This window comes from Macaca nemestrina, chromosome 4, assembly GCF_043159975.1.
Source record: "Macaca nemestrina isolate mMacNem1 chromosome 4, mMacNem.hap1, whole genome shotgun sequence".
NCBI classification, from domain to species: Eukaryota; Metazoa; Chordata; class Mammalia; order Primates; family Cercopithecidae; genus Macaca; species Macaca nemestrina.
In genome coordinates, this window is record NC_092128.1 from 145584568 (window position 1) to 145610408 (window position 25841).

Consider the following 25841-nt stretch of genomic DNA (forward strand, 5'->3'; position numbering starts at 1 on the left):
GTCTCCAAGAGTCCTGAGAAGCATCCCATTTAAGATACCCTTAAGCTGCTATTATCTCTGCAGATAGAGATTTTCCTCCATCCCCTTCCTTGAAGAATTAAATGCTCAGGAGCCTAACCTTTTTATATACTTCAGTGCTGTCTCAGATCATTAAAAATCAAGAGTGTAAATGTTTATTATTCTTGAATGATGTATAAACCAATCCCTACCAAAGGCACAATACTGAGTTCTATTAACAAATGATTAGGAAGCACAGCCCTGTGGAAAGAGCATAAGATGCAAAATCAGAGAAGACAGGTGTGAGCTTTGGTGAGGGGCTGCCTCCTAAACCACAGTTCCTTTGTGGACAAAATAGAGATCACACGTGCCACGTCTATGTCAAGTGTGTGTTATGAGGCCAGATAACTATAATAAAGAAACAAGAAAACACTTTGAAAAACTGCAATGCATAATGTACTTCAGTACAATTACCAATTTACTTTGCACCTGTCTGCAAAAATAATACATACTTTTTTCTTATCCTAAAGCAGAATTGCTAGAATTGAGAGGGTTTGGAATCTGGTTATGTGTAAGATGACAAAATGTTGAAGGGAAAGCTGGGCCTGCCTGTGCCAACTCATCAGGAAGAAGACTAAGTGGGTTCAATGAGAGCCAGGCAGGAACAGGAAGAGTCCAAACGATAAGGAGAATTCACGCTGGATGCACCCCCCGCCAACCCTCACCGCCGCAAGGTTTCTGTCAGGGGAGACAGACGGGGGTCTTGATAAACAGCACTGCTAGGAAGGAAGGGACCTGGCCCTGTGATGTCTGTAGGTCAACCTAGGAACCTCAGATACTGACACCTACTTCTCTCTTTCTCAACAGGTAGATTGGTCCATCCCTATCTCCTTCACCCCCTCTTCTCTAGGGAAGTGCTCAGGACATGGAAGCCTCCTCTCCATGTGAGGAGTCCTAAAGGGCAGATGGGTCAGATGAGACCTGCTAGAAATTCTGAGGCACAAACCAATCCAAGTATTAGTTACTACGCTAATCTAAGCACTGTTCCAAGTATCTGCTATGAAGAAAAATAAATATATTTAATAATAAAGAACCAAGAAATACTTTGAAAACTGTAATGCATAATACACTTTAGTACGATTATTAATCACGTGTTTAGGAAATACCCTGATAGACATTAATTTTTTCACTCAGATGCAACACCCGACACTAGACTAGATCCTATACTGGAGGGGAAAAGTATTGCCATAAAGGACATTTTGTCAACTAGAATCTGAAGAGCTGATTAGATAAAGGTATCACATCAGTGTTAAATTTATTGCAACTGGTAGCTGTACTGTGGTTATGTAAGACATTACCCTTATTTCTTGGAAATACTCAGTGAATTACTTAGACATAAAAGGCTATGATATATGTATCTTACCCTCAGGTGGTTCAGAAAAAAATTGCCTATTTGTGTGTGGGGGCTGGGGGAGGGGAAAGGGAGGGAGAAACCAAAATAGAAACCAAATGGAGCAAGACATTAAGAGTTAGATCTGGGTAAAGGGTATATATGAGCTTTGTGCTATTCTTATTCTTGCAACCTTCCTATAAGTTTAAAATTATTTCAAAAAAAAAAAAAAAAAAAGAATAGTGTCTTCTTGACAGTCATTTGGAATGAATACTCACTAGAAAGTGAAACAAAATGAATGATCAGTCTTTAGTTTTATTTTAAAAAGAAGCCCTTCAAAAGACTCTATCAAGAAGGTAAAAAAAAACTCACAAAATGCGAGAAAATATTTGCATATCATTTATATAGTAAAGGCTGAGGATCCAGAATATATAAAGAACTACTACAACTCAACAATAAAAAAAAAACAAATAGCCCAATTAACAATGGACAAGTGGTTGGAGCAGATATTTCTCCAAAGAAGATACACAAATGGCCATAAGCACATGAAAAGATGCTCAACATCATTAGTCATTCAGGGAAATGCAAATCTAATCCAACCCACAATGAAATATTACTTCACACCCACTATAAACAGAAAGGCAGACAATAGCAAGTGTTGACAAGTATATGGAGAAACTGGAACCCTCATACACTGTTGGTGGGAATGAAAAACTGTGTAGTCACTTTGGAGAACTGTCTGGCAGTTCCTCAAAAGGCTAACCATAGAGCTAACACATGACCCAGCAATTCCACTCTTAGGTACATACCTGAAATGAAAACTTACATCCACACAAAAACTTGTGCGTCAATGTTCACAGCAGCATTATTCAGAGTAGCCAAAAAATAGAAGCAACCTGAATGTCCATCAACTGATGAATCAATAAACAAAATGTGGCATATCCATACAATGGAATATTATTTGGCAATTAAACATGAAATGCTGATATATTCCACAACATGAACTTTGAAAACATTATGCTAAGTGAAAAAAGCCAGACACAAAAGACCACATGTTGTATGACACCATGTATATGAAGTGCCCAGGAAGAGGCAAAGCCAGAGACAGAAAGCAGATTACTGGCTGCCTGGGCTGAGGGGTTGGGAGGATGAGGGGTATGGAAGCTACAGGTACAGAGTTTCCTTTGGGGGAATGAAAATGTTCTAAAATTAATTGTAGTGATAGCTGCATAACTCTTGGAACATATTAAAAGTCACTGAAATGTACCCCTTAAAAAAGTGTATTTCATGGTCTGTGAAGTGTAACTCAATAAAAAAAAAAAAAGGTTGTCCTTTTACTGCTTAATAATGGGCAAATAGGCTGGGTACAGTGGCTCACACCTGTAATCCCAGTACTTTGGGAGGCTGAGGTGGGCGGATCATGAGGTCAGGAGTTCGAGACCAGCCGAGTCAACATGGTGAAACTCCGTGTCTACTAAAGACACAAAAAATTAGCCAGGCGTGGTGGCAGGTGCCTGTAATCCCAGCTACTTGGTAGGCTGAGGCAAGAGAATCACTTGAACCCGAGAGGCGGAGGTTGCAGTGAGCCGAGATCGCGCCATTGCATTCCAGCCTGGGTGACAGGGCCAGACTCCCGTCTCTAAATAAATACATACACACATACAATGGGCAAATAGTGTTATGATCTTCTGCAAGAGGAAATTAGAAGTTCATGGCATTGTGCTTACACAGTTCATTCCATTATAACAACTTCTCAACCTTTTATCCTCACATCTGAAAGCGGAGGGCACTTGAGGCCTGGCTTCCTCACATTTCTGAAGTCTTCAGGGTTTCAGGAAGAGAATAATATCCGCAGCTTTATTATCTACCGCACAGAAACAATTACAGGTCACTTCAACAACTCCTGACTGACCGCCAAATTTTAACACCTGAAACTAGGGGTTTACTGAAGAGTAAGACCTGCGTCCCACCCTGAAGGATCTCACCACTGACTGGCAAGATTGGTTAAAATAGAAAATGGGGGTTGAATGTGAAGTTCTCTAATGCAACATGGAAGCCCCCGCTGGGGATTCCAGGTAGGGACACGTTTCCTGGAAAGAAAACAGAACAGAAACTGGGCATCATGAAGTGTGGGAAGGAGGAGTCCCCTGGGGGAGTAATGGGGCATCGGGTACAGGCCAAGCTATTACTAGTCTTTGGGGCCGCTGGGCTCCTGACCAGGACGGAACTGAGAACTGGAGAGAGGCAGAGGAGGAGTGGGGAACAGCACTGGGGTCCGCACTGGCCCAGCCATGGTATCCTTAACCGAGGGCACAGAAGCTCCAAGCCCCACCCCCGGCGCAGGTCTCCAAAGTCTCCAGAAAGCACCAAGAGACAAAGAGTGATGGAGGGTGGGGCCGTCGTTTTCACCCCATTTTGTAAATCGCTGTTCTCCAGGGCAGAGCAGCCCCAGCTTTCCCCAAGAACAGAAAGCGGCTCCTCCCAGGCTGCTAGTCCTGCCTGGAGGTTGTGCTTGGGTTTCCCTTTCATGTGGCCCCTTGGGAGAGAGGGCTGTTCACTGAATAACTGGGAGGAGAGGAGACATTTCTTCTAATCAAGGAGCATTGTTAAGGAAACGATCTGTGGAGGAAGAAAGTTAATGGGTCAGTTAAGAATGCAGACTGCCTTGACACTCTTACTCAGGCCACACACACAAAAATACAAGATGTGAATTTCTCTCTCACTGGTACAATCACCAGTTGGGAAAATGGTCAAAGGCACAACTTGCATGGTGCTGCCTCCAGATGAACTTTTTTTTTTTTTTTTGAGACAGTCTCGCTCTGTCTCCCAGGCTGGAGTGCAGTGGCACAATCACGGCTCACTGCAGCCTCTGCCCTCCCAGGTTCAAGTGATTCTCCTGCCTCAGCCTCCCAAGTAGCTGGGACTACAGGCGCCGCCACCATGCCCAGCTAATTTTTGTATTTTTAGAAGTGAGGGGTTTCGCCACGTTGGCCACGTTGGTCTTGAACTCCTGATCTCAGGCGATCCACCCATGTCGGCCTCCCAAAATGCTGGGATTACAGGCGGGAGTCACCATGCCCAGCCTCCAGATGGACTTTGAAATTGCCTGGAGGAACTCAACCTGATAAGGGTCTTTCAGACCTAGTTTTCCAACCAGATAATGCTGCACTACAAAAACCATGATAATCCTGCACTTTAAAATAAGGGTAAGTTTAGGATTCTCTTCTAACTTTGGCTGGCATAAAGCATTTAAAAAGAATTATCTGCTTTAAGAAAAACTCAGAGTAATAGCAGTTAAGATCCACAGATCAGGACAGCATCACAAAGCAAACAATTTTTTATTTGTTTCTATACATGATGTGCGCTTCAGGACATACTACCCCAAAACACGGCCTGTTGGGATTTGAGAAAACAGCAGTAGTAGGAAGGTCACTCTCACCTTCCCACCCTTCTTTCCCTAAAGCAGGTCATAAAATTTAGAAAGGATTTTCTAACCTTCCTCTGAAACACACCATAAAACCATCATTTGAGAGGTGCCCTCCCTATTCCCGGAGGAGGGGAACATAGAAGAATCTGAACAATCAGGTCCTGCTAAGTTTCCTCCACTGTATTACCTGTAGATCCTGGCCTTCGTCCAATCACACTTATCCACAAATGGAAGCCTTCCTTCAATTCCATATTGTCACTAACACAGAAGACTTCTGCCCAGGAGTAGGATTGTAACTTGTTAGGTCAGGTCTGAAATTTACTGCCAGCCTGTCTTATAAAACCAAGACATAGATCCTGGGATACATTAGGTAGTTAAGAAAGTCTTTTTATCTTAAGACATAAATTTTTAACCTCTGAAACATAACTTCTAAAAACAGCCCGACCTGGCACGGTGGCTCATGCCTGCAGCACTTTGGGAGGCCGAGGCATGCAGATCGCCTGAGATCAGGAGTTCGAGACCAGCCTGACCTACTAAATAGTCTACTAAATACAAAAATTAGCTGGGTGTGGTGACACATGCCTGTAATCCCAGCTACTTGAGAGGCTAAGACAGGAGAATTGCTTGAACCCAGGAGGTGGAGGTTGCAGTGAGCCAAGATTGCACCATTGCACTCCAGCCTGGGCAACAAGAGCGAAACTCCATCTCAAAACAAACAAGCAGAAAACAAACAAACAACAAACAGCCCTGTGGCAAACAGGCATTAGGGGCTCTAACAAACACGGCTGTGGTCCCTTTTGCTTGCTATGACATAAATCTGAAAACACACTTGGGTACAATTACCGTCGCTTTGGTAGGAATGTGCAGGTTCTCATACACTGGCCTGGAGGGAATTGTTTAATCTGATCACAACTGGAAAGCTACCTTTGAATTCCCACGAGGTGGGGTGGAAATAAGCTTCCTCCCTTTAGACACTGCGGAGGTTCTGAAAGTTACATTACCGATGTTAATACCCAGCCTTCACGAATTCTACACATTCATCAGTGCTAACTGACGAGGAGGGTGAGGACAGAAAGCTGGCACAGAGAAGTGAAAACACAAGCCTAACTACCTACTCTTCACTAGCATCTGCCTTTAGAATTTACCTGATCAAAAGCCGACAGGAAAGACAATGAGGAAGGTGGGGATTGGCTTTTAGATGCTTTAAAATACGATGATCCCGTGTGTTATCCTTTACACCTGCCTCTCAAAAGAACAAAAGCGCGAGATCCACTCTCAATACAGGTCACTCGGGTTCCAGAAGATGCTATTGTGTTTAAGCTTCTCTGACTTGACAATATTATCCTCTAAACTGGAGGATTAAAGGGTCTTGGGTGCTCCAACAGCAATAAGCTGGACAGGGCCTCAGGATTTCTTAACGCTTAAGATATTATCTTCTCTTCTCAAAACTTCTGGCATACAGAATTATAGAAGGTTCCACTTGTACTGTGGTATTTTTACTCATTGTTGAGTTAGCGTTTTGGTCTCTGTTTATTTTCCTCCTACTGTTAGTATTTTAAGCCACAGAACTTTAAGAGGGCCAACATCAGATGCCATTTTGATAGGAAATGTGGACATTTATATCACATATACGACGATAGGATCTCTATAAGTTGCTTACTATATTTCCATATAGCAATTCATTAGTTCAAATATGCGGTGGGAATGAGTCAATGAGATTTTTTTTTTTTTAAAGAAATGCCATTTCTCATTCAAATATATGTATGGTATGATAGCAAAATATTCCCTGGGAGATTTTCTTTATGATTAAATAAAGGTTTCTAATAAACACATCCATTGTCTCTATATAAAAACTTCTAATGTGTTGAGAGTTGGCATTTCAGGTGTCAAATATATTCCATTATCTTTCTATTCTCTTCTTAAAAATATGAAAAAAAATTCCAAATTCACATCTTAAAACTTAACATAGTAAATCCTGACCCCTAATAAAATACAACCCAGCTCTAGCCCCTCTAGCCTTCCTCTCTCTCAGGTCCTTTTTTTTTTTTTTTTTTTTTTTTTTAAATGGAGTCTCACTCTGTCCCCCAGGGTGGAGTGCAGTGGCACGATCTCTGCTCACTGCAACCTCCGTGTCCCAGGTTCAAGCCATTCTCCTGCCTCAGCCTCCCGAGTAGCTGGGACTACGGGCGCCCGCCACCCATGCTGGTCTCAAACTCCTGATCTCAGGTGATCTACCCTCCCAGGTCCTTTATATAAAGGGGAGGACAATTAAGGACAGCACTGTCTGTTTTTATTACATTTGGCCATTTATCTCTACTGGGGCAATGAAACCACTTCTGGGCTTTCAAATTCTCTACCTGTAGGAACTGACTCAAAATAAATAGAAGGACCTTAACCTTAAGTCTTGGCTGAACTCAACATTTTTCAATCAGATACATCAATCCCTGCAGGCAAATGTGCTAACAGCAGAGCCAAACCAGATTTCAGACTCTCAGGGAATGCCACTGCGTTCCCATTTGCCATGTAAGTTTGTTAAACGGAAAATCCTTAGGCAGTTGCAAAAATGAAAATACATTTGGTGTTGACAGTCACGACAGAACATGGGGACTAGAGTTGTTTCCAAATTTCATTTATTCTTACAACGTAATTCTTCTAAACAGTTGTCCTTATTAAAAAGGACTAACTGCCTGCCACTGTAATTTCCATTCTACCCAAGGCATCCTTTTAAAAGGGACTGTTGACAGTCGCTGCCAATGAATGCTCCAAGTTGATGACATTTCAAATAGGCTTTCAGGGTGCTGACAATAGATGTTCCCTCATGTTCAGCCAGGGCACTCACTTCTGAGATTTACCGGAGAGGAAACAGCTAAACCACTTTTAAAGTCCAATTTAATTTGTCTAAGTCTTGAAGGGAAGGTAATTTTTCTGTCTTATTAAAAGGCCCAACCTCCTTGCTCTCGGTCTCAAAAGATCTGCATATCATTATTTAAGTAGACAAATTATAAAATGTGACATCATATGCTACATACATGTACCATAGTTCTTCATTTCTAAGACACACATTCTCCCTCTCCCACCCCTGCACAAGTACGTGCTAATGTTTCTGAAATCTAGATGTCCCTGCAATCAACATTGCAGTTTTTAATGTCCTAGTATTTCTAAAACTCACTCCCTCCCCAAAAAACCAGTATTAAGTCAATGGTACACCTTATAATGGAGGCAGTAAATTGTTTAATGTATGGAATTATTGAAAATGATCCATCTATATTAAGTACTACTAATCTAGTTTTAGCAGCATGCTAAACTAGTTTTAGCACCTACCACATAAAAAATGTCAGGATGAGGCCAGGCGCAGTGGCTCACGCCTGTAATCCCAGCACTTTGGGAGGCTGAGAAGGGTGGTTCACAAGGTCAGGAGACCAAAACCATCCTAGCTAACATGGTGAAACCCTGTCTGTACTAAAAAATACAAAAAATTAGCCGGGCATGGTGGCGGGCCCTGCAGTCCTAGCTACTTGGGAGGCTGAGGCAGGAGAATGGTGTGAACCTGGGAGGCAGAGCTTGCAGTGAGCCAAGATCGCGCCACTGCACTCCAGCCTGGGTGACAGAGTGAGACTCCGTCTCAAAAAAAAAAAAAGAGTATCAGGATGAAAAATAAAATCATTCTTCCAAAAATAAACTGATGTTTTAATTCTCACTATGCCTTGATTTTTGATAAGCTTACTATAAAACAGAGAATCCAGTTATAATGTTAATTTTCTACCCCTGCAGGGTAGAAAAAATCAAATATGGAATAAATCAAATATGGAATCAAATATGAAAGTAACTGAAAACACCTAAAGGTATATATGCCCCTGCAAAATGGCAGCCACATTTTCATTTATAAAAGAAGTCCTCGGCCAAATGCGGTGGCTCATGCCTGTAATCCCAACACTTTGAGAGGCCAAGGCAGGCGGATCACCCGAGGCCAGGAGTTTGAGACCAGCCTAGCCAACATGGTGAAACCCCGTCTCTATTAAAAATACAAAAATTAGCCAGGCGTGATGGCAGGCGCCTGTAATCCCAGCTACTCGGGGGGCTGAGGCAGGAGAATTGCTTGAACCTGGGAGGTGGAGGTTGCAGTGAGCAGAGATCACACCACTGCACTCCAGCCTGGGTGACAGACCCAGACTCCCGTCTCAAAAACCCTTCTCAAATTCTCAAAAAGTCTTCTACATGTATACTTGTAAAGGCCTATAAACAAAACGTTACTTTCAGGAATACCTGATCTTTATTTCGGAATTTTATTTTCTAGGTAATGACTCCTAACAAATCAGTTTTACATGTGGCCGATGACCTGTACACTAAAACCCAAATGCACAAGTTTGTTTTATTGAAAATACATAAATAAGAGCAGAACTATGTGAGTATTTTTCTCTACAACTCAGAAAGGTAAATTAAAACGGTTTCTCTGGGGAAAAAAATAGAGCCTTTTACTTCCTTCAAATGCCTCCAAGCATTATGCACTTGACAGTCTGTACAGCAGGCGCTTCTTGCTGTCTGACTCACAAAGAAGAGCTCCTTTACCAGAGTGGCTAAGAGTGCAGGCTCTAGGGGCTTTCTGCCAAACCCAGGTGTGCCATTTGCCAGCCCACTGGTCCTGGGGCACTTTGGCCTCTCTGAGCTTCCAAGTGCCCTTGGAGGTCTATGATGAGGTCCCAAAAACCTCCCATCTTCAAGACCTTGGGTTGAGAGGGTAAATGTGATGTCTCCCAGAACAACCATGAAACTTAGAAACCAAAGCAATTGCAAAGGGGTTGTATAGAGGAAAAAATAAAAAAATAAAAAAGAAGTTATTTTCAACATTCATCCCGGAGGAACATGTGGGTAAACTAAGAAGCTTTCAGTCAAGAGTTCCAAAAGGAAAATCTGATTAACAGGATTAGGGAAAAGAGCCTTATAAAGCACCACCCATTGCAGGTGATTCATGAAGCTCGCGTTCTCTCCTCCTAGCCCTGACTCCTCACTTTCCACATCCTTCTTCTAATTCTGACACTTAACCAAATTACTGGTTTTAATCAACATTCAGGTTTATCTGGGAACAAATTAAATTGAAATCATAAACTGCAATGAAGTTCGTTTGTAAAAGCTGAAGTTATATGACAAAGGATGCCCAGACCCACTGGGTCTTCGAAAGTAAAAATAAGACAATATGTAAGGGCCTGTCCGACACTGTGAGGCTCCCTAAAATCCTCAACAGTTTGTATCTGAAATACATGAACACAATTCAGATCCTTCTGGAATTTGAAAGGGACAGGATTTTCTAACATTAGAGGGATTTACGTAAAAATTCTTAAGAATCATTGTGAAGAAGAATGTTTCAGCAGACATCATAATGACTTAATGGGGACTCCCAACTTAAGAGGCGCTGAACCCCACTTCCCTTATCGATTAACATGTCAGCTTGCTAGTCAAGTCTAATTAATTAAATCCTTTTTTAATGAAAAGATGATGATTTAAGCAGTTCACCAGTTCCACGGTTGTTGGCAACTACAAACTAATCTCTGCAAGAAAAGAGGGGAAGAGAAGAATCCTTAAATTCCAATGGAATCCAGAGCTCTAAAAGCTCATTTGACTATATAGCCATAATTATTTATAGCATATAAAATGCTGTACAAAACATTCCCTGTCTCCCTCGTCTCCTCTTATAGTCATTTTCCATGTGTCCCTCTTCCCAAAGCAGCTACATCTAAGTACACCCACAAAAAATCTACGTAAACTGGATTCATAAAGCAGTGTGACCGCAGACTGAAAATGGATTTTTTTTTTAATTAAAAAATAATCAGGTAACAAATGCCACCATGAGGAAATTCACAAAGTAGGATTTCCTAAAAGACAACCAGCCTGGGCTCAACTTCTGATGCCATTTCAAGATTTTAAAAGGGGTTGAGGGGCGGGATTGGGGGCTATATTTAATTTCAAGAGGTCAAAGAGACATATCAACCAAAAACGTGTGGTCTTGATTGGATCCTGGATTCAAAAATGAAAGAAAAAAAAAAAAGCTCACTATTTTGTAAAAATGCACACTTTGGAAGCAAGCAAGGAAAGTTCAGTATGAATTATATACTAGATAACATTACAGAATCACAGCTAACTTTTGGAGGTTGATAATGGTATTGAGATTACGCAGAAAGTGCAGCAGACGAATACTGAAGCATCATGATACTTTTAACGTTGAAATGACTTAGCTGAAAACAGAGAGCTAAAGCAAATGTAGAAAAATGTTAAGAATGGTGGATGTAGGTGAAGGGTATATGGGTGTTTGTCATACTGTTCTTCCAACATTTCTACAGGTTTGCAATTGTGCAACATAAAAAGAAAGTGAGCTACGGTCCAACAGACTCGGGGTCAATATCTGACTAGCCCAGTAGTAGATCATGAACTGCTACAAGAAAGCTGTGTACAACACCTCAGTGTTCACTGTCTCTCAGACAATGTCAGATAGGCACTCAAATACCTGACCACTGGATAAATTCATACAAGAAGGCGGGTGGATCACCTGAGGTCAGGAGTTTGAGACCAGCCTGGCCAACATAGTGAAACCCGGTCTCTACCAAAAATACAAAAAAGTAGCCAGGCATTGTGGCGGGCGCCTGTAATCCTAGCTACTCAGGAGGCTGAGGCAGGAGAACAGCTTGAACCCAGGAGGCAGAGGTTGCAGTGAGCTGAGATTGTGCCACTGTACTCCAGTCTGGGCAACAAGAGTGAAACTATAAAAAAAAAAAAAAAAAGGTGACACAAGAATGAAATTCTGGCTCTCACACACATCACTCTTGTGGCCTTTGGCATGCCATCTCCTTGAACCTCTATAAAGCAGTAACAATACCAGCCTTGCAGGTCCTGGGCCCACTAGGGAAAATGCATATCAGGAGCCCAGCAGAGCAGCAGACGTATATTTGGGGTTCAGCAAATGGTGCTATTACTATTATTATTAAAGAACTGAATGTTTTAGAAATCCCCAAGATTGAAAAAAGCAAATGCTTTTCATTTTCACCTGAAATCATCCAGATTTACAGATGCGGTGAGATGCCAGAGGTCTGTTTCCCTTGTGTTTGTATGTTACCTGAAATATACACCCCTTGGCTTATCTCTCGTGTTTAAGACCTTTTCACTTTACGGCTCACAAACTGTTTCTTCACATCATCATCTGATATGGGATACCCTTTCTACCCAGAGAAATCTGAGCTTGAACTCATTTTCCTAGCTCTTCAAAACAAGCTTCTCTCAACAAAGCAAACAATGAGCTGTGTTGCCTAAAGGTGCTGAGTTTGGAACCACTTTAAAGGGAATTCTTCAGCTACTAAAGTCCTGTAATTCTGAAGATGGTTAACAAACTTGGTCTGGTGACAAAGAAAGAGAGAAGGGACCCCTCGTGTAAGAAGTTTGGTGGCCAGGATGAGAACAGGACCTTTTTAGAGGGAACCAGAGCTGAAAGAAAGGGGTGTGTGTGTTAAAAAATATGTACAATAAAAAGATCCCTACCAACTACTTTCCTCTCCATAACACTTCGTAGGAACATGAAGAGAAGATACTCTGCCCGTGGGGAAGAATGCTGAGAAGCTCTCAAGCAGCTCTCTTCTGGGTAATAGCCACCTTCTCCCCACCGCTGCATAATCCCGACAGATTGATGCCTGCGATTTGGAGACCAGTGTGGATGACTTTATGCTCATATCCTAACAGTAGTCCCTGAGGCAGCAGGTATACTTACCACTTCCTTAAACTCTTGAGACTTGTGAATATTAGAGCAAACAAAATAAGTTCGGCTTTCAATAAATCTTCCTGTCACCCTGGTGGCATTAAAAAACAAAACAAAACAAACAAAAAAAAACTTCATGTTGATCTTCGGATCTGCCTAAATAATAAACTCCATGAAGTAATGATTCAGATTTGGGCAGGAAAGGCTTTTTAAGTAGGGGAAGAAGAACAGCAACGGCAAGGTAAAGAAAAGAGAAATGAGACGTCAGGCTAGAGATCTGCCAGAGGCCTAAGCTCTCAAAACAGATGCTTGTACTTGTACAAAATTCCCATTCCTAGGAAGACCAAAAAATTCATGGCTTAGTATCTGGTCACTAAGTTAACTCCAGTTCTTAAGTAACATAATCCTCAATTATCTTCGGGAATGAGAAACTGGTGAGATGAGAGAAATCAGCAGAAACAAATAACCAGAATTTCACTGTGTCGGGTGTAACCAGCTTAGAGTCTAGACTTTTTCCATTTCTTTGTTTTAAAAATGTGTGTCTTGGCAAGGCATGGTGGTTCACGCCTGTAATCCTAGCACTTTGGAGGCCGAGGCGGGTAGATCACGAGGTCAGGAGTTCAAGACCAGCTTGGCCAATATGGTGAAACTCCGTCTCTACTAAAAATACAAAAATTAGCTGGGCATGGTGGCAGGAGCCTGTAATCCCAGCTACTCGGGAGGCTGAGGCAGGAGAATCACTTGAATCAGGGCGGCAGAGGTTGCAATGAGTGGAGATTGAGCCACTGCACTCCAGCCTGAGTGACAGAGTGAGACTCCATCTCGGGGGGGGGGGGAGGGAAACGTGTGTTTTAGAGAATATTAGTGATGGGGAAGCCCTGCTTGTTCCAAGACAGCTCCATGTGCTATTTGAGAGAAGAATTAAGTACTTCACTCCTGTTAGTGAGCCCTTAACAGCCAGGCAACCCTAAACACTTACTTTGGAAGGCGATACTCTTGTTTACCGTGTATACTCCTTTTAATTGAGCAGACATTTAGAAATCTCTGCTAACAGCTCCGGGGAGATACAGATGTTGACCTTGGGGGCTGATGTAGCATTGGGTGAGTATGGAGGATGTAATTAAGTGTGTAACCTTGGGCAACTTGTTCAGCCTTAGTTTCCTCACAGTCAAAATGGTGTTAATACCATCTACCTCACAAGGGCATTGTGAGGGTTCCGTGGGTTAATCCAAGTGATCAGAGCAAAGCTTGTCTCATAGTAAGTACTCAACAAATGGCAGTATCATCACGAGTGGATTGAACCACTCTGACAAACTGAAAAACCTTGGATGATCACTTGGGTGATTACACGCCCTGGTTTAAATGGACAGTCCAGGGTGAGGCATGTTGTCCCAGGATAATGATTAAGAAACAGTCAGTTTCACTCTCAAAAGTGTACAGGCCTGGAGAGTAAGTTATATAGTCACCTTAATTATCACCAAAAAGATATACCAATGCAAGGTATTTTACATAAAAGGGGAATGAGAAAAAGATACCAAAAAAGGTTTGTTTGTTTGAAGTACATGAAGAAGCAACAGGGCTAGATCTGTTGTTTGCATTTCTGTGTTACTGTTTTTTTTTTTTTTTTTGACGGAATCTTACCCTGTCGCCCAGGCTGGAGTGCAGGGGCGCAATCTCAGTTCACGCAACCACAGCCTCCCAGTTTCAAGTGATTCTTGTGCCTCAGCCACCTGAGTAGCCGTGATCACAGGTGTGTGCAACCACACCTGGCTAATATTTTGTATTTTCGTAGAGACGGTGTTTTGCCATGTTGGCCAGGCTGGTCTCAAACTCCTTACCTCAAGTGATCCACCCGCCCCAGGCTCCCAGAGTGCTGGGATTACAGACGTGAGCCACTGCGCCCAGCCTGTGTCACTGTTTTTAAAGCTAAGGATACTCTTGTAAGGAGTCTCCCAGCTAAGGAGCCTGGGAGAAATAGAAAGCCAGGAGAAAAGGGAATAGTTGACTGAGGGTCCATGTCTGAAAAGGTGAGCTGGGATGGAAACACTGGACTAACTATGGAGGTTGGCTGGGGAAGGAGGCAGAAGCAGCAGCACCCTCTTGAGCAAGAGGAAGAGGCCTTCTGAGTTGAGAGGAAACTAAAGCTCTTCCCCCACAGGTGAACTCATCACTTCCAAAAGGCCCACCTGATGGGGTGGGGGTGGCACAGGGAGCAGACAGACCACGAAACAGCTGTAGTGGGAGTGGGCAGTGAATGAATGAATGGTGGGTGATGAATGCTGTACATGCTTCAAGAGGTAAGCTAAGGTTGCATTGTACAAATGCACACGAGTCATCAGCTCAGTAAATCTACTTTACTCCATGGCAGGAATGGAAGAAATAACATGGCTGGATGTTCACTGCAGTTGGCAGGTGGCACTGGGTATAACAGAGCACTCGGGAAGTGAGTGGTGAGGATGCCTTTAAAATAATTGCACTTCAGGTTCAAAAACCTCTGTGTAGCATTTTTTAAAGACGAAAAGTGGCTTAACAGTGATATTCTGCCAAAAAAGGCAGCACCGCCCTTGAGGCTGACTGGCACCAAGAGCCAAAGACCAGCAATGGACAAGAAGAGGCTGGCGAGGGCTCGAGGCACTTCAAAGAGGAAGCTACACAGATAGTGGATAAATAGAAGGGATTTCTTGTACTTTTGCCACCAGAAAACTCATAGTGGCTTGGCCTATCTATCAGGCTTTTTAAAGAACAGGCAAAAAAGGATTAACTAGGGACAAGTGCTCTTCCACCCACCCCTCAGGAGATCAATTTCTTCTCCCTGACACATACAAATACACACATCCTCAAACGGTGCTTTACAAAGTGCACCAGGAGCTTGACGCTTTGAAAGGCAGGGGCAAGAGGACTGCCTGAGGCCAGGAGTTGCAGACCAGCCAGGGCAACACAGCAAGACCCCATCTCTACAAAAATATTTAAGAAGTTAGCCGGGTATGGTGGTACAGGTCTGTAGTTCCAGCTACTTCAGAGGCTGAGATAGGAGGATCACTTGAGGCCAGGAGTTCCAGACTAGCCTGGGCAACACAGTAAGACTGTGTCTCCACAAAAAATTAGAGAATTTGCCAGGTGTGGTGGCACGTACCTTATAGTCCTAGCTACTCACAAGGGTAGGGCAGGAGGATCACTTGAGCCCAGGAGTTCAAGATTGCAGTAAGCTATGATTGTGCCACTGTACTCCAGTCTGGGTGACAGAGCGAAACCCAGTTTCTAAATAAATAAAAGTGTCAAGACTTAAACAGTCAAAAAAAAAAAAAAAAATTAACTCCACTGAGATTTCCAGCCATAACTACTATAACTTGAAATGCCTTTACAGATTTTCCAGTTTGATGTTTATTGATTAGAAATATACCTTTCCAATTCTATAAATTTCATTTGGTGGGAGGTTACATCTCAGTATCACATGAAATCTCCCATAAAATGAAGTAACCGAATACATCTAACACACACTGTCAGCCTGCTACTCATGGTGCTGTACTGAACCTCTCCTCGAGTTTTCCCAGGCTGGAACTGCATCACCAGGATCTTCCAGCCCAGATATATTTCAAACAGGTCAGGCTGAATGAGAAGCTGTGTTGTCAACAAGAGACTTTTTTTTTTTTTTTGAGACGAAGTTTTGCTCTGTCGCCCAGACTGGAGTGCAGCGGCACAATCTCTGCTCACTGCAAGCTCCGCCTCCTGGGTTCATGCCATTCTCCTGCCTCAGTTTCTTTTTAGTAGGGACGGGGTTTCACCGTGTTAGGATGGTCTCAATCTCCTGACCTCGTGATCCACCAGCCTCGACCTCCCAAAGTGCTGAGATTACAGGCGTGAGCCACCCGCGCCCGGCTTTAACAAGAGACATTTTTAAATTCACCAAACCGAAGCCCCTGATCCTCTTTATGCTGGGCTGGTATAAGAGAAAGGGCAAATGACAGGAGATGACAAGAACTCACTGTCACTTACCAGTCACCAGTGTTCTCACAGGTGACTGACCAACCTGGCTAGGCTACTTTATGAATCAAATAAATCAGCAGGTGAAAATCCCTGGCACACTGTAGGCACTCAATATCTGTGGGCAGCCTCCCACTCCTTTCCTGAAAAATACCCAGTTGGGATCATCAGATTTTCGAATAATGCCAAATGGGTTGATCAGACCAAGCATGATTCAGGCTTTTGCCTACTTTCTTGAATCAAGTCACTTAGATTCTCAGGTGATAACCTAAATTCCAAAGTTTGAAATCACTTTTAGGATGTTATATTTTAATTCATTTAGGTTCAACAGACAAAGCACCCTGTGGGTCACCATGGGTAGGGTAGGGGTAGAATTCAGAGAAAAGGGGAAGAGGACATCTACAACTTCAATAAAAGACAGGCAGGCAGTGGGCGTGGTGGTCATGCCTGTAATCGCAGCACTTTGGGAGGGCAGGGCAGGTGGATCGCTTAAGGTTAGGGGTTGGAGACCAGCCTGGCCGACATGGTGAAACCTCATCTCTACTAAAAATACAAAAATTAGCTGGATGTGGTGGCGTGCCCCTGTAATCCCACCTACTTGGGAGGCCGAAGCAGGAGAATCGCTTGAGCCCAGGTGGTGAAGGTTGCAGTGAGCTGAGATCATGCCAGTGCTACAGCCTGGGTGACAGAGGGAGACACTATCTTTAAAAAATATAAAATTTAAAAAAAAATTAAAAAAAAAAAAGGCAGAATGCAGGAAGTACCACAGGAAAGGTTCAAACCTTGGGAAGGCAGGAGGGCTTCCTGGAAGATGTGGCATTTGAACAGAGCTATGAAGGGCAGGTATGACTAAATTCACACACACTTAAGCTTGTATGAGCTCATTTGACGATGTTGTTCTTGCAGTAGCTTTCTAATTTTAAGATATTTTGTCCCTCCAATTGATCAACACAATGCATGTGAGAAAAGCTCAATGCACTGCAAGCATAGGTTAGATTTATTGTAAGAAAAATGCAGAGAAATGGTCAGACTTATTAATAAACTCCTGGTAAAGCACCAACTTTTTGCTCTGAAAATGTGCAATTAAAAGGAGAGAATTGAGCATTTTCCTTTCCTTGTATTATATTTGAGTGTAACCAAAGAGCTCTAGTTGATGAGGGAAAGAGCCATTGTACCAAAGAATTTCAGCCAATAAATGTGGAATAATGTTACAAGAGTCACCCTCTGCCATCTCTAATGAATTACTGCATCAGGCAAGCATCATCAACAGAGATCATTAGATAAAAGCTTGATGGGGAACATGCCAATGTAAGTACCAGGTTGCCACAACCTAAACTGAATAATTTTGACATCACTAAAACTGGGACACCCAGACACTGTGCGTTCCCAGATGTGAGGCAACATGAGGTTCATTAAAATGCCTATGAAGTTTTCTTTCCAAAAAGTCTAACCTGAATCTAATCAAAGCTCTAGGGCCAACTTCTAGTTACAGGAAATACGAGGGACAGAGGAACAAGCTAAATGACACCGCAAGGACTTCCAGAATGTGGGGCAGTCTTCAGGACAGCTGACCTGGTTTCTGCAACAAGTCAATGACTTGAAAAGAATGGGAAGCTGGGGAGGGTGGAGCACTCTAGATTTAAGAAACACAGTATGTGTGCCTGCTTGTATCCTGATGTGAACAGATAATGTAAAATGACCCCTTGTGGGACAATCATGGAGATGAGATCATGGATGGATATATTCCTCAGATGACACTGAGAAATTATTGCATATTTCGTTACTGTGATAACAGCATGTTATTTTAAAAGAAATGTTCTATTTTGTGTGTGTGTGTGTGGAGATGGAGTCTTGCTCTGTCACCCAGACTGGAGTGCAGTGGCACGATCTCGGCTCACTACAACCTCCACCTCCTGGGTTCATGCCATTCTCCTGCCTCAGCCTCCCAAGTAGCTGGGACTACAGGCGCCAGGTGCCAGGCGTGGGCCTGGCTAATTTTTTGTATTTTTAGTAGAGATGGGGTTTCACCATGTTACCCAGGATGGTCTTGATCTCCTGATCTTGTGATCCGCCCACCTCGGCCTCCCAAAGTGCTGGGATTACAGGCTTGAGCCACCACCCCCGGCCTAGAAATGTTCTTTTTTATAGATGTGCACTAAAGTATGTAGTGGTAAAATGTTGTCGGAGACATGCTTTAAAATATTTCAGCAATAAAGAAAAAGAAAAGGTGGACATCATCCTATCCAGTCTATCACCTAAACATAATTGTGCAAAAGTCTTGATAAATATGAATCTAGGTAATGGGTATATGTGGGGGTTCATTTCTACATTTTCTATATATTAAATTAGGGTTGAAAATTTTCATTTTGTAAGAAGCTCCCAATTGATGATAAAACTGAATTCACTTTCATGTGTCAATTTCATCTAACATGTAAAGATACATTTCAATACATTTCACACCTTTGAGTGGTGTGATATTCCCTATTGAAAATATTCCCTATTGAAAAAGGCATTTAAATTTAACCCATGTAAATCACAGAGTGCTCTTAAGGGACTAGAAACATCAGTATCACCTGCTTACTTGAAATGCGAGTTCTGGAGCCCTAGCCCAGACACACTGAATCAGAAATCACTGGAGGTGGGGCCCTGGCAAGCTGTATCTTTTTTTTTTTTGAGACGGAGTCTCGCTCTGTTGCCCAGGCTGGAGTGCAGTGACACAATCTTGGCTCACTGCAAGCTCTCCCTCCCAAGTTCACGCCATTCTCCTGCCTCAGCCTCCCGAGTAGCTGGGACTACAGGCGCCTGCCACCATGCCCGGCTAATTTTTTTGTATTTTTAGTAGAGATGTGGTTTCACCATGTTAGCCAGGATGGTCTCTATCTCCTGACCTCGTGATCCGCCCGCCTTGGCCTCCCGAAGTCCTGGGATTACAGGCGTCAGCCACTGCGCCCAGCCGGCAAGCTGTACCTTAACAAGTCCTCTAGCTAATTTTGCTGCAGGCTAAAGTTTGAGAACCACTACTTTAACACAACTAGTTTTGGAAGATGCCTATTCCTGAAGGACAACTGAAAAAGCTTTACTATTTAGGTAACTCACTGAAACTTCTTAAAGTTTTACATTTTTGGGGAAACCTCAATTTACATGTTAGTTTTATGGCCTTAAAACGGTAATATTCAATATGGAAGAAAAAAGATTTCAAAACACTGCTGCCCATTGTTCTACAATCCTGGATAATGCAGTTTAAAACAGAATTCACTCAGGACTTTGTCTACAAAATAGTTAGAGGGAATCACGGCACATTTGCCCGGTATGTGTGTGTGTTCTGTGCTCTGATAGTCCTTCACACAGACAGCAGGCCAGCATTGGTGATGCAGCACCTGCCAAGAAGGAACTCAATGGAACAGTTTGTCTTTGAGAAGCGGTTGAGCAAGTTAGCTCAGCTGGTTACAGCATAACATTGGCCCAAGGTCACGGTTTCAAACTCTATTCAGATGAGCAGAGTCCTAAGCACAGGCCTAGCATCTGTCACAACCACGCTAAACACGAGGAGGCCTGTTCACAAGGCTATAGAGAGTGGAAGGATTGGAAATGGTAGGTGCAGGGTCACTTTGAACAGATCAGGTGAAGTTTATATTTAAAAACAAACAAACAAACAAACAAAACAAAACAAAAAACCCAAGAGGCTGAAGCAGGAGAACTGCTTGAGCCCGGGAGACAGAGGTTGCAGTGAACCGAGATCCCGCCACTGCACTCCAGTCTGGCTGACAGAGTGAGACTCTGCCTCAAACAACAACAACAACAACAAAAAAAAACAAAAGACTGCCCAGCTAAGAACAGACCCTGTGATAGAGCATGATTTCACCCAGCAATTCTGTGGATCATCTGAGCATTTACAAAACCTCACTGCCAAAATGTTCTTCCTTGTTTCTAGACCAGAGTTGTCTGCATTAGAACTAACTGGAAGGCTTGTGAAAACAGAGTTCTGACTCTACCCCCAGAGTTTCCATTTCTGTAGGTTTGGGGTGGGGCAGGGATTCTGCATGGCTAACAACCACTCAGAGGATGCAGATATTGCTGATGGAGACTTTGAGAACCACTGGTCTAGACCCAATTCTGCACTGAATTTCATCTAACCCATTCCTTTTCACGGTGAGTTCCTTATCAGCAGAAACCTTGCCTTTTTCATACTCTATAAAACTAAGCATTGCACCCGGAAACCCAATCCCTGACATATCAAGATGTGGAGGAGGCTGGGCATGGTGGCTCACGCCTGTAATCCTAGTACTTTGAGAGGCCGAGGTGGGCAGGTCATTTTGAGCTTAGGAGTTCGAGCCCAGCCTGGGCAACATGGGGAAACCCTGTCTTTGCAAAAAAAATACAAAAATGAGCCAGGCATGGTGGCTTGTGCCTGTAGTCCTAGCTTACTTGGGAGGCTGAGGCTGGAGGATTACTTGAGCCAGAAAGTGGAGGTTGCAGTGAGTGGAGATTGCACCACTGCACTCCAGCCTGGGCGACAGAGTGAGACCCTGTCTCAAAAAAAAGGAAAGAAAAAGAAAAAGATGTGGAGGGAACAGAGTGAAAATGCAAACATCCTTTAAGCATGTTGGGTTGTATTTCTGTAGCCCTCTCTCAGAGGAACTCTAAAGAGGTAACAGAAGGTGGGGAGTGAGTAAGGAGGCACGCCAAGAGAGCGTGTTCTCAGGCCAGTTTTTGCGAGGGTCACCGGTACTTGGGACTCCTCTCTGAAATCTGGCCCCACCTACTGCCAAACACAGCCTCCTGCGTGGCTCCTGTCCTCCCGCTTCTAGGATGTCAGTTGTTCACCTGTATGGAAATGACAGCCGCTTGTCATGGTCTACATGAGAGGCCTCACTTGCAGCAGTAACTAGCATGCCATTTCCAAAGCTGTCATTCTCTGGTGTCAGCACAACTCACTGTTCAAAGATTTGCTCTGACATGGACCAGGCAGCGCTGTGACTGTTATTGCTGCGGACTCTTCTGTGCTTCGACACCGATGGCAGCTGCTTGGCGCCCAGGGTTTGTTTCACCCAATTATTTGTTTGTCACTTGGAAGCCCAGGATGTCGAGCAGGTATTGTGGAGGTATTTTTGGCCTGATGCACAGGCAGAAAGCATAATGAGGCCCTCAGGTGAAGGTCTATTTTGTCAGTTAGGTGCTAGGATGATGTGCAGCCCTAGAAGCAATTAGGATATTTGAATAAGATAAGATACCTGGCGGGATGCTGAGGGGGCCCGCAAAGTCGGCCTTAACTTTTAAAATGCCAAAAAAAAATAAAAAATAAAAAACCCTCACAGTAGGCAGTTTTCAAGTTTATCCTGGAGCTAATACAGAAGGTGGAGGTGTAAAGCTGTCTTCCCTCAACCTGGAGGGTCCTGAGAAGGAAAAAAGGCACAAATCAGGCATAAGCCTGACCCGAAGGTGTGCTCTAGGAGGGTGAGGCCGTGGCCAAACAGGGGTAACAGGTTGTAACGGGGTCATGTGGTCAAATAGCAGTTATTCCTGGGAGGTGAGACCAGCGGGGAAACAGCAAGCCATCCTTCACCAGTTATTCTCAAGCTGCCTCTTTGCGACCGGAGTTCCTCTTCCCGTGGGGGTAGAAATCAAACTGATTTGATGGCTAACGTCTTGGGAAGAGGTCACTACACAGGGCCATGTGGCCCCTACAGCCAACTGCACAAAACCAAACCACAAAATGTAGTTTGTCATCTAATATTCCACCAGAGCACACTGCTCCAAATCCAGGAATTTGTTTTTCCAAGCTTCTCGCTGTCTCGTCTGTGACGTTCCTCCTTTCTCCAGTTCTCAATCTCAGAAAGTGAGGAGCACAGTCCAGACAAGTGGAACTCTCCCAAGGAACACATTACGGACTTGGTAACAATCAAATTAGTTCAGCCCCTCCCTCCTTAAATCCATTCATGATTTTGGTGTGTGCCACCTCTAAAACCCAACTTCCCCCCACAGACACAAAAAGACTGCGAATCAAGTTACAAACCAACAAACAGCAAATGAAGCTGCCATTATTATCACCTTCTAGCAAAAGAAACGTAGGAAGTCAGATTGCTTCGGTCAAAAAGACCTAGATGAACTTGAAGTACCAGAACTCTGATGAAATGCCTGGCGTGTGAGTCTGTGACAGCTGAAGACAGATGGGAGGGGGGTGACATTCTTTCGATGATCTACAATGGCCCATGCAAGCCTCGTTTCAATTCGCGGTGGTAAAATGAGTCATCTCACAGAAAAAGAAGCTGCCTGGCAGTTGCCCCTGGGGTGCTCTTGAGCACTTTTCTCTGGTATCTCACCCCTGCCCCCACCCTCACCTAACCTGCAGCAATCCCTGCCTAGGAAGTGGTCCAAGTGACAGTCATTCCACTTGAGAAGTCAAGTACAAAGGAACCCTAAGTACTTATATATACAGTGGGGTTTTATAAACATTTACTGAGCAGATAAATCATCTCTTTTAACAGCACCCAAGATGCAGGCAAGCGGAGGAGAACTCTGTATTGTTACTCTCATTCTGGAGGTTAACACCATAATACCTTAACAGCTGGTATTCAAATTGTAGCCACTGTCTTTTCTACTCCTCCCTGGCGCCGGGGCTCAATCCCCTTACCTTTAAGATCTTGCTTACACAGCCGGGCGCGGTGGCTCAAGCCTGTAATCCCAGCACTTTGGGAGGCCAAGACAGGCGGATCACGAGGTCAGGACATCGAGACCATCCTGGCTAACACGGTGAAACCCCGTCTCTACTAAAAACTACAAAAAAACTAGCCGGGCGAGGTGGCGGGCGCCTGCAGTCCCAGCTACTCGGGAGGCTGAGGCAGGAGAATGGCATAAACCCGGGAGGCGGAGCTTGCAGTAAGCTGAGCTAAGATCCAGCCACTGCACTCTAGCCTGGGCAACAGAGTGAGACTCCGTCTCAAAAAAAAAAAAAAAAAAAAAAATCTTGCTTACACAGGTGCAATCTCCTGAAGAGAGAGGCTTATTCCTGTTCACAAGTTTAGGACTGAAGTCCTGGTATCGGCTACAAGGCACTACTGCTTTCGAATGCTAAGTGTTCAGAATCTCACTCACAGTTAGCAGGGAAAATGTGTGCCCTCTGCAGAAGCGTCAGGTTCTGAGAGGCCCTAAAAGATACATGTAAATATTTTTCCAGACAGAATCTTGCTCTGTTGCCCAGGCTGGAGTGTGGTAGCGCTATCTCCACTCACTGCAACCTCCACCTTCTGGGCTCAAGCCATTCGCGTGCCTCAGTCTCGCGAGCATCTGGGATTACAGGCGTGTGCCACCATGCCCACCTCACTTTTGTATTTTTAGTAGAGACTGGGTTTCGCCATATTGGCCAGGCTGGTCTCCAACTCCTGACCTCAAGTGATTCACCCGCCTCGGCCTCCCAAATTGCTGGGATTACAGGCGTGAGCCACCGTGCTGGCTGGCCCTAGAATACTTCTAACACAAACTTTGGTCTTTAGATTCACAAGGAGTCTTGGAGGCCACCCCCTAGCTTCTCATGATACCCATGAGAAAAGCAAGTCAAATGGAGTGATCTGCTCAACTTTACAAATAGTCTTGCTCAGGCTTGAGCATGGGGCTTCCCTCCTGCCACCTCCTTGTGGTAGGCCAACCTGGTAAGAATTTAAACAAGGGCGGGCGCGGTGGCTCACACCTGTAATCCCAGCGCTTTGGGAGGCCGAGGCGAGCAGATCACGAGGTCAGGAGTTCAAGACCAGCCTGGTCAACACGGTGAAACCCCATCTCTACTAAAATTACAAAAAATTAGCCAGGCGTGGTGGCAGGCACCTGTAATCTCAGCTACTCGGGAGGCTGAGGCAGGAGAATCGCTTGAGGGGAGGCGGAGGTTGCAGTGAGCCATTGCACTCCAGCCTGGGCAACAAGGAGAGACTTGGTCTCAAAAAAAAAAAAAAAAAAAAAAAAAAAAGGATTTAAACAAAATCTAACTGAAGAAACATTTAAAAAGTGGAATCTATTGATAGGTGACGTACAGATCTTTATGGCACTGCCAAAAACCTTTGCAATAGCTTAATTAACTCATTTGATAATAGCATCAATTTTTAAAATGGAAAACTCGAAGGGGCAGGTTTTAGTCTAATGACGAGCACAAGCTGGCAGATTCTGGGGCTCTCTAAATGGGAGACATAATTCTGCAGTTTGAGGGCTGGTCTATTTTTGGTCTGCTGACCCTTCAGGGCTCACCTCAGATCAGCTTTTCCACCTAAGAAAGTCTTAAGGCTATTTATTTATTTATTTTTTAATTAGTGACTTTGCTATTATACCACTTGGAAAGTCTACTTTTACATTTCAAAATACATTTAAACTGTTTTACTCTTCCAGTCAGATGCGTGTCATCTATTATTCAGTGTCGTTACCTCTAGAGCCTGTTCCACAGTTGGGGCTCAATAACATGTGAATGAAAAGAATTAGTTTCAATATGGCTTCCACCTTAAGCCAACTGAAGGAATAAATGGAATCACCACTGATGTCATTTATTTAACAGCTGACCAATCTGCTTTCAGAAGAAGACTCCTTGTCAAACTAGACTTTATGGATAAAGACGCCTTCACAGAAGCCCAAGAGGTCCTGCGGAGAGCTGGGTTTTCGGGGAGAGGAGCTTTACTACAGAAAAACCTTTCCCTGCTATAAAGAGAGAATGAGAAAATGATGTAATCTTGGCTAAAATTAGGTTTTAGTGTTACTCTGCTGAGAGATGTGAAAGGTGATAGATAAGAGGGGGAAAATGTTTTCCAAGTGGCTTTTAAAGGCATCCAAATATAACTGCCTCCCACATCAGTCTATTAACGGGCACACTTGAGACATTTCCCTCTTCAAAAGGACTCTTAGAAAAGCAATGATGTGCTCTCAGCCTCCTTCTTTAGAAGACAAGGTTTACGAGGGTCAGAGACGCAGATCGGAGCCCACTGAATGCCATTCCCTGTTAACAGCATCCTCCCCAGCACAGATTTGGGCCTTGTGCTTATGTCATCGGTTGCTAGGAAATGCCCCTGCTTGAAATTCCTAAATCATTTCTAATAAAATCTGGCTGAAAAGTAAAGATCAGTTCATGCAAAGGCACAAGAATGGGTATAGAAGAGAGAGGAAACTGGAGATGCCTTAAGCTGAGCCCTGCTGTGCTGCAGTAACTATGGCGACTTTGGCCACAGGTGATGGGATAATGGTTGACATTCTGGAGAAGTCCTGAATGAGAACCTCCAGGACCTTATGTTTTATGAGAAGATGAAATACTTTGGGAAGGTATGGGAGGAAAAGCCCTAGGG

General features: G+C 43.7%; 1 protein-coding gene across 13 annotated transcripts in view; it reads right to left on the bottom strand.

Moving 5' to 3' along the window:
• The window catches only part of LOC105466343 (activator of transcription and developmental regulator AUTS2), a 1205160-nt gene that overhangs the window by 58083 nt on the left and 1121236 nt on the right, over positions 1–25841 (bottom strand). The window contains exon 1 of one of the 13 annotated variants that reach the window (XM_024788052.2): positions 13529–21786. The exons of the other annotated variants lie outside the window; for them this stretch is intronic. Coding sequence (XP_024643820.1) covers positions 13529–13583 — 55 coding nt within the window. The 5' untranslated portion in view covers positions 13584–21786. Of the gene's footprint in view, positions 1–13528; positions 21787–25841 lie in introns of those variants that run through there. 13 annotated transcript variants of the gene reach the window in all.